Below are 11,391 nucleotides of genomic sequence, written 5' to 3' on the forward strand. Positions count from 1 at the left end.
TAATGGTTTACTTCTTCTAATTGTTGCAGTTCGCGGCAAACGTAAAGAAATAAGGCTAGGATCACAAGAAATTGCGACATGAACTGTAGCACGAAACTGCAGAAGCAAATAATTGAAGCTTATATTTGAAATCAGCCTCAAAAATTGGAGATGTGTACAAGGCTACCAAACTGTTGTTGTTCGAAAAGACTTGTGGCTGGCTTGGTAATGTCAATAGCCGCTCGATTTATTACGAATTTCAGAGAATATAGATTCGGTTTTGATTTTTTAAAGGTGTGAATTTACTTCCTGCTTAAATGATCTGTTTAGCTTGCTCTTCCAAGGAAAGATCTTGAAAGGGAATCTAAAGACACTAAAACAAAGTCGATTGAAAATATTTACGAGTTGAGACTGTAAGTAAAGTCTGAAAACCCTGTCTAGTTTGTAAGTAAAGTCTGAAAACCCTGTCTAGTTTTGTTATGGACCGCACTGCCTTTCTTTCGTACTTTTTTCAATATTTTGTACCAATGCTGGAGCAGTATAATCCAAGATGTTTTGTAGAAAAAGTATCTTCCCCAACTAGAAAGAGATACTGAAGAAGTCTTTACTTTCATTTGAGAAACGTCCACTACTTTTTCTATGCGAATTGTGTTCTTTTAGCTTCAATGTTCTTGTCATATATTAACATGACATGAGTGCCGATTATCATGCAGTACGGATTCTCTAAGTAGGAGCAAAATAAGCAACTCAATTACATGCTGCGAAGTAAAGATAGAGTGAAAAAAAGAAAGAAGGAGTGAAAAAGCAGAAACAAAAAAGAATGGATTCAGGAACACTGAGACACACGAAAATGAAACAAACATGAATGAAGTAAACGTGTGGTACAGGGGATAAAACATGCTGCATAGAAAAAAAAACAAAGAAGTGGAGGCCGAACGCTTTTCTGAGGAGGTAAGAAGAATAAAACCTAGAAAAAAACACAAAAATACAACTTTAAAAGACGTAGAAACAAGGCAGAATAATCATAACAAGCAAAACAATGGATTAACACAAAACAATAAGACAGAGAAACAATAAAAGTAGGACCGAGAAACAAGACAAGTAAGAATAGCTGATACAAGAGATAAAAGGAAATGAAAATACAAATTAAATAAGGAAAGCAATGCAGAAACAAATGGAAAAACTCGAAGAAAACTGGACAGAGGAAGAGTAAAAGATGTCAACTATGAAGTTCACTGAAGTCTCTAGCCGCAAGATTAGGATCAAAAACCTCAAATTATATTTCCATCATTTGGATTAAAGTTCATTGTGATATTCTCTTCGTCTGTTTTACGGTAAGAGTTGGTAAAGTACCGTAAAGCACCCGTCTTCTAGGTTTTTCCAAGGTTAGTCTTCTGAGCAGAGGAATTCACCGTACCGTTTTGAATTTCGCGGCGCGTTAGCATTGGTCCACGGGGCGGAGCCTCCCGCAGCCGGGTGTAAGTTTAGATACGAGTCTTCCAAAAATAAGAGCCCTGTTCATTGCCAGCGAAGCAGTGAGAACCTGAGTAAAGAAGAACAACGTATAATCTATTATTAAAGACTGCAATTACGTGAAGAACGACTCTGAAGAAACGACAGGAACTGGAAACACACATGAAGAGAAAACAACACGAGTTTAAAGAAGAAACAGATATCTTCAATACAAGCAACTTAGTAATAAACTTGAATAAAAAGCAGCAGCATATCGGAAGTGGACGCTGACTGATGAGAAGAGGGATAAAAAATGAAGAAGAACATAACCTTGCAGGGTTTGACGATAGTGAATTGTAAGCAGTAGAAACCTTGCGCCGAGGCTGCTGTGCTCCAATGTACAACGCCGCGACGCGGCCGCCAAAGCGAAATCTGCGCGCCCTCTACGTTTTTTTTTTTTTGGTGCGCATTAAGTGGTACCCAGAGCGGCTGTCAGAATATATCCTTAGGAGTTGTGTGCGTCGACACGCTACATTGCGGTCGGTAGCCAACTCAGACCCTTCCACTGCGCACGCAGAATGCCCTGCACATCTACTTTCTGCAGCTGAGCCTAGGAAGATCCACCAAAAATCTAAGAACTCCAGAATGCGATTATGACCGTTAAAATCCACGTAGATGGCGAAAATGAGCAAGGAGTGGTGTGTAACTGGTAACTCAAGAGATAGCTTATTTTTTATTCAAAACTTGAAAAGCTTAAATCTTGGTTGTATTTGTTTTTGAAACCCTATTCGTAGTCGCCTTATTTTCTTAGTGATATGTATTATTCTCGCACTCTTCTAAACATTGTTTGTTTTAGTTTGTTTTTTTATTTGTTTTCGTTTGTGTAAGGTTGTTTTTTGTTGTTTGATTGATGGTATCAATCGACCTGGCAGGTGCGAAAACTTTCTTTAAGGTATACAATATCCCTACAGGCATATCTTACGGATAGGATGCCGCATAATCGTCAGTCAACTATTGTTTCTAGCCACATCGATCTCTTAAACGTGGAGAAATACGAAGTAATATATAAATACATAAATATATATGTATTGATTGGCGACTAACAAGAGTACAACTTGAAGCCAAATTTTTACTCGTACAAAAAGATAGAAATCATAACCACTATAATATATGTTACAAATATACTTCATATGTACTCTTCTCCGTAACAAAGTAGTGATGCTCGCTTGTAGTATTCATATAGAGAAAGCTTTGAAATATGTAATTCAGTTTGTACCTCACCTTTACGAACTTCACTTGCATTGCCTCTTCGAACTACGAAAGCTGTAGGGTATCTCACATTATGTAGTGTTGTATAGTGGATGTGACTTCACAGAAGATCAACGGAGGTAACAGCTAACATCGCATTTCGTTCCCTTCCTAATTAATCAGTCGGTTTTACTTTTGCATTCTGTTATTCCATTATTTTTCTGTCATTCTTTAAAGCATAACGCCTTTTCCCGTCACTTTTACGGAGCAATCTTCATGTGCAAACGCGTTTCTCATTGTTGAGCTCATGTGTTACCCTCTCATTTCTTTATAAGCTGGTTTTGTCAGGGTAGGGTGTCAGGGTTTTGCCTAGTAGAAATATCACGCAGGACTTCTGTGCAAGGGGTGGCCAGAGCCTAAGGGTGGACAGTGTGCCTGGACAGCCGCAGCGTCGATCGCTGCTGCAGGCACATGCATCGGCTGCACCCAATTTGCTTGGGTACCTCCTGAGCGCCCCCGTTTTAGTTGCTTGTGTAAGTTCTCAAGCATAGCTGCGATAGGGAGGAGCCGGATCCTCCTCAGGTGAAGGGGTCCAGCTCACGGTGTGCAACTTAAATGGTGAGGATCACTTCGCCAATCGTCCAGATGTGAAGAGGGTCCCTTCGGCGACTGTACAAAAGTGAAGGGGATCCCTTCGGAAACCGTGCATAAGTGAAGGGGATCCCTTCGCCAACCGTACAAAAGTGAAAGGGGTCGGAGCACCGGGTCCTACTATCGCATGGATATTCTCCAGTGAATTCATCCTTATAAATTGTGGTCGCACCTGACGTTTCCTTGTTTTCCGTTGTACTTATGTTCATTTGTACTATATATCTTATTTGTGCGCCGAGAACTCTCATCAGTAATTGTAATTTTCACTTGGTAAAGGCTCAACGTTTCAGGCGCCCTCCCTCTTATATTTGGGAAGAACTACTATGGATAAGGAAGAAGTGAGCTAACAGCTATCTCCCAATCTGCAGTTGTTTTGCTTAGTTTTTTATGCAAATGTCGCGTTGTTATTCTACATGACTTTAGTTGGCGTTAGATATCGAGGACCTTCGCTCCCTGCTCCCCGCTGCGAAAAGGCCGGCTGTTCGAGAGTGGATCAAGTCGAAGATAGAAGAATTGGAGAAGAAAGTGCTGACGTTAGATTACAATCTTCTGCTCTGAATACTATTTTGATTTTTGCCTTATTCTACAGGTGGGAGAGCCACAAGCAGCATCTATTCAGTCTGCTCCTGCACCACCAATAACGGATTTCAACAAGGCTGTGGCTCCTTCAGGCCTTCCAACTGTCAAGGTCACTAATTACGGTGAGTTAGCAGTGATCTTTCATTCCTTTTGAGAGTTATTGTTACTTTGGCTATTTACTATTGGGAAGTGGTAGGGTTGGACCACATTCAGGAAGACTGTGGTGGCAGTGATTAGAATCCTGCTGTTGCGTTTTCTCTCTTCATAAAAAGTGACGGTTGAGAAAGCAAGAAGACACACGTATATCGTTGCTTTGAAAACTCTTATTCGTGGAACTGCTACTGCAGGCACAGGACATCTACTACCTTTATTTTTCTGCCATTCATATTTATTTTTGAATTGTGTATTTTCCAGTGCAGGCCACATTCTCACTCTGATCATCAGTTGCACCAGAAAACATTCTCTGCTTTAGGATATAGAATGGTTTAGCAACCATCCGATGTCAAGCAATAGCCAGGATTGTTAAGTCTTTTATTACGGCTAACGTTCCGGCGTTGTCGCCTTTGTCAGAGCCTAGGAAGTAATAACATTTGCAATCTATCTTCGGCTTCTAGAATTTTCGCGCATGAGGTTTCCGATCTCAGTCGCACCGTCCATTGTGTGTCAATTTGCACCGGGATAAATTCAATATGTAAGAAGTTGAGGTTTGTAGTCATCGAATTACTGAAGAATGTGAATTTCTTGCGAATGGTTTTTGTAGCAGCGAAAGGTTAAGGTGTTTTGAAATACAAAGCATTCTACAACAATGTCGTCATTTCGCGTCGATTATCCTGGGGACACTAATCTTGGGGAGATAAAGGAGACGGATATACGGATTTGATCCGTGCTGGTTAATGTCCAATGTTTTCTAACCTTGTTATCGTTGTACTTTTAATAAACGCGCATACTTGTTATTTAGCTCCAATAACTACTACTGATACTTTTGAGAAGCTCATTTGAATTTAGCAAAACATAGTTCTAGCATTCCTGTGAAGTTTTCCACGTATAACTGTGGTGAGAGTGTTCACAACAACTTTTACCTAAACACTTATGAAGCTGGACTTTGTTTTTATTGTTGGTGAAGACTGAAAGTTGAAAATTATTCTATATGACACAATGTGTTTCTATTCTTTACTCAAATTTATGATGTTCCAGGATGGGATGAATCAGATAAGTTCGTCAAAGTTTATATTACTTTGCAAGGAGTGCAAAATGTAAACCCTTCCTCCATTCAACACAGTTTCTCAAATTAGTGAGTCAGTTTTTGTGTTTATTTGAAGGACGTAAATGATGAAAGCTCATTTTCCAGCGGATATGATATAACGGTCTCGGATTTTTGTGGAAAGAATCATGTCATGACCATGAAAGGTCTACGAGACGAAATTGTACCCGAAAGTAGTCAAATCAAGGTGAGTAGCTCATGAAAAGAGCGCATTTGTTTCATAGAAGCACAGCAGTTTCTGTCATTTTTTGGAAGTTATCATTTTCCAGCCGGAACTATCTCTGTAAGTATTTCTCTTGCATCAGGAGTTATCCAAAAGCACTGGTACTTGTGCTGTTCTGTGTAACCGCATCAACAGTGTCTTCTTTGTTTTCATTCATTCTCATCTCACTCGTGACTCAGTGAATGAATAGTAATACGCAGCTGGAAATGTACAGTGCGGTTGCGCTTAACTTCATAATAACAACCGACTACTCTACTAAATGCACTGTTGTACGGGCCTTAGAAACTACAAATTAATACTACGAAAGTTTATTTTCATAAGAATAATCAATGTTGAAGTTGCACAGTTTCTATAAACATTTGACAATGAATGAGAACTTTATTCCGCAACCTGGGTGGATAATTGCGTCCTTGTCAAAACAAGAAATGGTGGTTTTCCAGCGCCTTTTTTGCAGAATGCGCATTCTTCTATGTTGCATCCTGTTACAAGAGCTTACACAATCCCGTAAAAGGGAAATGAAGTTCTCTATATTTGTTATTTCAGCAAAAGCAAGATATGCTTGTTGTGATGATGAAGAAGAAGGCGGAAGGAAAGAAATGGGAACAGCTCACGAAATTGGAGTATGATGAGAAGCAGAAAAGGTAGAGTTCTGCACAGCTTAAGCTTCTATGAGTAGTAGTTCTCGTATCCTTGAAGGATTGTGATTTTAATGGTTTAGAAAACCGAAGTTCGATGACAAATCTATGGGGGACGATCCACAGGCTTCGCTAATGAACATGATGAAACAAATGTATGAAGAAGGAGATGACGACTTAAAAAGAACTATCCGTAAAGCATGGCACGAAGGTCAAAACAAGAAAAATACCGCTGAGATGCCATCTTTGGACGACATGTAGATTTGACAAGTGGTGATTATTCTTGTTGATTATTCAGTCGAACCGAGTTAGTATTTGCATTGTTGTTTTCGTCTGTTTGATAAGGCTTTTTTTCGAAAATGATAATCACGTTATAGTCTGTCATTCACTGATCTTGTTTTATAAGTCAATACATATTTCTATCTGATCCGATAATAGTTCTTAAAATTACGCTTCACTAATACATTGAAATCACTTAAAACCACATTCTCTGAATAACCTTAAAGGCATCATCCCACGAATCTGGGGTGGTGCGGGTTTCAGGTGGGTGATGTCTATACGGGGTCGTAGATTATGAGGAAGGGGTTGATTCCGTCCATTTCTTCCTAATTCCCGTAAAAAACGGCGTGTGCACAAATCTGGCGCGCTCGAACAGATCTCGTTGTAGAAAATAGCGCTTCGGAACGCTCGAAACCAAATCTTCCGGGCCGTTTATTACGGCGATTAGAAAGAAATGAGCAGGATCCCACTCGTTTCCGCAACTTACGATCCCGTATAGTCTTTGATAATCGGAAATGCATATGAGGTATCAGTTTCGTGGGGTGATGCCTTTAAAGTGCGAGATACAACTTTGAAAAGGATATTTCGCAGAACTTTCAGATTATTGGTTACTGATAATTATGCTTTTCGGAGGCCATATAATCAGTGGTCATTATTCTATGTGTTGCCTCTGAACGTGCTCTATCACTGTTGTTTTTGGCTCTATTGATTATCACCTTAGCAACCACTTCTAATGTTTCGTCCTGACAACAGGTAAACGTTGTTGTAGACATCTACTTAGGACGCCTACCGCACCGTCTTCGATTTTCGCGGCACGAGGTTTCATTAGTGGTCTGTGCTTCTCTGCCGATAGGAATCAATAGAGATATGCGTGAGTGCAGTTGCTGTTCAACACACGAGAGGTGTTCCTCTCTCCATGTTCATGTGTGTCATGTTGGTCTGATGTAAAGTTCTTCATCTCCAATTAATAATCATGTGCCATAACTAGAACCATGCATATTCGTGTATTCGGGTCCGAACATCAGAACAACATGACACTCGATGTTGTTACGTTAGCGGCTCCGCTCGAAGCGATGCCGTAGAGCGTAGCGGTTAGCATCGAGGAGGGACCCCTGATAGCACCACTCACTACCGCATTTCGGGGTGGTTCCACGTCGATACCAAGCGCTACTTTCACCGCGCCGCTTCGAGCGCAGCCGCCTACGTAACTGCACCAAGCCTCATGTTGTTCTGACCCAACCATATCATTCGTTTTTTTATATCCGATGCGCTATTGTTTTTTCTTGTGATACGACTGCATATTGCTTAAATTGTTCCGGAAATTGTTGCGGCAGTTGACGGCTGATCAAGCAAAGCTCTATAGATTAGCTTTTTAATGTTCGAGAACACACCGTTGCGTAATTTCTAGAAGATCAACCCCGCCTAGAAGTTTTCGCTCTCACCGTATTGAACACCCTTTCTAGTTTCAAATATCCGTCAGCACATTTCGATCAATGCGAGCACATATTTCAGATGGCGAAGGTGCTTTTTGAAGACAAATGGTGTAAGATCACTTCCGATTCCCTCATTATTAAATGTTACTATTTCCCTTTGGGAAATTCTAAGGTGAGACTACTTCCAATACAATTTTACTTTGACCATCTGACTCTATTATGGAGCTGCTGCGGCTTCATTATACTTACTCCCTTAATCACCGTTTTGATGTTATCGTTCGACACGGTTACCAGCATTCTCGTCTAGATTTGCCATCCTTGAATATGGCTCTACCCAATCTTCTCGATCTACAACTCGCACAGATTCTTGAATTCGCCGCTGTTTCATAGCCTTAAAGACTTGCTGTCTCCCGTGAACTGCTTATCGACACCGCACGACCTGAGTACCTTCACGTGGATAATGTCAGCGCAACAAAGCCAAAAGCTATTACTAAAAATTCCACGCTTCCTCTATGCTCTTTGGATTGTCTTTGTTAGCTCCCACCATACAACTGTGCAACTTATATACATATATATATATATATATATTTATATTTATATTTATATTTATATATATTTATACCTACAGGAATTGATAAGAGCAGCTCCGGGAACCTTAGCAAATCAAAACTTTTTTAAGTTACTAGACATACCCGTTCTACTAGACATGCATAAATGACGGGATTTATGTTACGCTCGACGAACGCGATGATAGTTTGGTTGGGTAAGAACCTGGGGAGACTGGCTAAGAAATGAGGCAGGTTGGTTTGACTTTAGGCCTCTGGCTAGTGCGGTTCGATCCTCCACATGAAATGATTATCTTAGGAGCGTTCAACTATTCCTCCGATCCTATTCTTGTACTTCTAATTCGTAATCTCCAAAATTTACCCCAAGTTGTTAGTTACGTCCGTATCCACTCATACTCTTGTTCTTATGCTCTGAGGTAAGATAATTCATCATGTTCTTTTCCTCACTTAGGTATCTAACCGAGACACTTGGATATATATATATATATATATATATATTGATGAACGCAGAGTCAGAAATCAATCCGGCTTCTTCTGAACATCTTTTACTAGGTGCTGTGAACCATTTCTCTGCGTAGTCGGGTCAAAACGAGATGAAGCACAGCGGCGGAGCTAACGATTGAGGTCGAAGTGGGGCCATCGCGAGTTGCATGGTGATTACAGGATTACAGAAATGATGTTTGAGGAAGTTTTAGAAAGAAAATTAGAAAAAGATTTTAGAAAGAGGGAATGATCTTGTTATGTGACTAATGAAGGATCCTTATTCGGTGAGTAGAGATGCTTATGTTTTCCAAAGTGATAAGGAATAGTGGAGCGGTATGCTAAAGTCGGTCCGGAATTCTCTGTTTCCTTGTACATTCTATGTGTTCACAGTTTTCGGTACTACTATTTCTTGCTCTTGCGGCTGCACAAGTCATTTTCTAGTCAGAAGTCCCGTTGTCACATGAATGTAGCAATATCAATGACTGTAGGCCACATCTTTAACTTTTTAGAAAATTTTTCACATTTTTGAGATTGTGGGTTTTGAGAATTAGTACAGCCTTAAAGCATTTCCCAGATAAAGGATATTTTTCGTTTAGGTACAAATAATTATTACTCTGCGTCTTGTGGATGTTAAGGTACCCATTTTCAGAAAGTTGACACGAAGAATATTATTGGAGTATTCTACGTGGAACAAAATTTATCTGAACAGTGCTTCAGAGTGAAAGGCTGGGGAATGTCATTCAGCCCATGTTGGTGGGCATGTGATTTGCGAAGGTCCACACTTATAACTGATAAACGCTTCTCCTTTTCTCTTTCTTTTTCTTTGGTGATTGTACAACTTACTCATACATTATTAGTTTTTCAGATGTTGGCATGACTCATCCGGTCCAGTGCATTACAACGTTGTGATTGACTGCGGCGAAACACTCTACAAAGGTTTCACTGTTGTAGACATAAAATACTTTCTCGAACAACTCAGGATGGTTGCACCAGAAGCAGTTTACACGCCGGACCTCCCATTTTAAACAGAATCCCAAGTGTCTTATAATGTTGAAATTAAAGTGAGTCTTTATAGGGATTGTTACTAGCTATGTATCCTAAAAAAATGTACATCCCTCACGTGATTTCTAGTCAGACTGCTGAATATGTGCTGAGGCGTCGACCTACCTTGGCAACTTGGTGTGTCTCAATGATAGAGCTCGCACCTTCATGTGGTTAGGAACTACGCACCTTGCGCGTGAATGCTTACTCAATCTTGCACTAAAATCGAGACTTGCCGACCAGACTGTATCTGGGTGTTAACGAAGAGAGGCGATCCTACAATGCCCAATATGGCACAACTGTATGCTGTTGAGTAGTTGTCAATAAGTTGTTAAACACTATTGCTCCACAACTTGTCCCAATAACACTAGTACTTCCGACTTCGTTATTAGCGAAAAGAACTGTGGCTGCATAATTTAAAGATATATCAATGTAGACTACACACATTGCGTAAACACTTACGAATGTTTTGTGTTTTCAAAATGTTTTCTGGCTTTGATTCTCACGTTTTTTCTATCTTCCAATGTCTAGTAAGTGAGTTTTCTTTTCTGTTATTTCTTTGGGATATATTTGCAATTAATTGGCTTTTAAATGCTCGTGATGTATTTGCGTACACAATTGTATTGTGTGGTTTTTCGCGTTCTTCTTCTCCAAGTTTCACTCGTCATCGTTTCCTGTACCTTCTGTCATTGGATGTTCTGCAATGGGAATGGAAAAGGAAAAAGACATGGAAAACGAAAATAACACGGAAACATGTAAAAGATATGGGCAGAAATCTAAATCCTTAGAACTAAAATCTCTAAGACGCTACGGCAGCACAAAAAAAACTACATTAAACAAACAAAAAAGGATTTTGGTACGCTACAAGGCGGATCATGCATAATCATGAGAAAAAAACTCTCACGGCCCACCCCGTAGATCAAAACCCGCACAGGTTTAGATACGGGGACAGTTCGTTTGTGATCGCAATGCACTCATCCTTCCTATTCATCTTTGGACTTTTGGCGGTGATCCAACTGCCTCTAGTGTTCTGCGTGCTGTGATCTCGGACTCCTGTGATTGCATACTAACTTCGACCTCTACTTCGGAAATTTGATGACATTCTACGGCATGCTCCGAGTATTGAATAAATAAGTGAAAATAAGTATTGAATATGTAGTAATATGACAAGGAAAAGTTCCTATGCTCATCCCCACCAGCCCGGATAAATTCTAGTATTCCGAGAGTAAATTTTTTCTCGGTTTAGGTGGAGAGTTTAGATTTTGCGAGTCCATCTAGATGCTCTCTGACCTTAATACACAGTGGACGTCACGTTTCCCCATTACAACCGTCACCGCACAACCTGCACGTGATACGATACACCACTCCTGATACCATGCAATCACCCCCTGCCACAAGGGCAAACCATGCAGATGGGGGTTGTGCAGAATCTGTATATACATGATTACGTACATTTACCCTTGAGGTTCGCTAGAGGTATTTCCACGGGCATCACGTCATTCTCTATACCCGCTTTTCGTATATAGCCCCGTAGCACTCTGTTCATATCATCGGATATGTA

The 11,391-nt window shown here is 40.3% G+C and overlaps 1 protein-coding gene across 3 annotated transcripts; it reads left to right on the plus strand.

Moving 5' to 3' along the window:
• Positions 1-3,653: 3,653 nt before the first annotated feature.
• RB195_012625 (uncharacterized protein) lies at positions 3,654-10,008 on the plus strand (the record flags this gene model as incomplete). 3 transcript variants are annotated; one of them, XM_064202085.1, is made up of 13 exons in its annotated part: positions 3,654-3,668; positions 3,754-3,855; positions 3,920-4,031; positions 5,104-5,200; positions 5,258-5,357; positions 5,937-6,034; positions 6,112-6,239; positions 7,171-7,178; positions 7,820-7,912; positions 9,439-9,563; positions 9,655-9,725; positions 9,819-9,850; positions 9,925-10,008. In XM_064202085.1, 13 exons carry the CDS (start codon positions 3,654-3,656, stop codon positions 10,006-10,008), a joined length of 1,065 nt encoding a protein of 354 aa, XP_064057966.1. The 3 variants fall into 3 exon arrangements, with proteins under 3 accessions (XP_064057966.1, XP_013291667.2, XP_013291669.2); XM_013436213.2 differs by lacking the exons at positions 7,171-7,178; positions 7,820-7,912; positions 9,439-9,563; ... (1 more) ...; positions 9,819-9,850; positions 9,925-10,008 and having other exon boundaries at positions 6,112-6,289; XM_013436215.2 differs by lacking the exons at positions 3,654-3,668; positions 3,754-3,855; positions 3,920-4,031; ... (5 more) ...; positions 9,819-9,850; positions 9,925-10,008 and having other exon boundaries at positions 9,655-9,814.
• Between the last annotated feature and the right edge of the window lie 1,383 nt (positions 10,009-11,391).

The sequence above is a fragment of the Necator americanus genome, chromosome V (assembly GCF_031761385.1).
Source record: "Necator americanus strain Aroian chromosome V, whole genome shotgun sequence".
Lineage (NCBI taxonomy): Eukaryota > Metazoa > Nematoda > Chromadorea > Rhabditida > Ancylostomatidae > Necator > Necator americanus.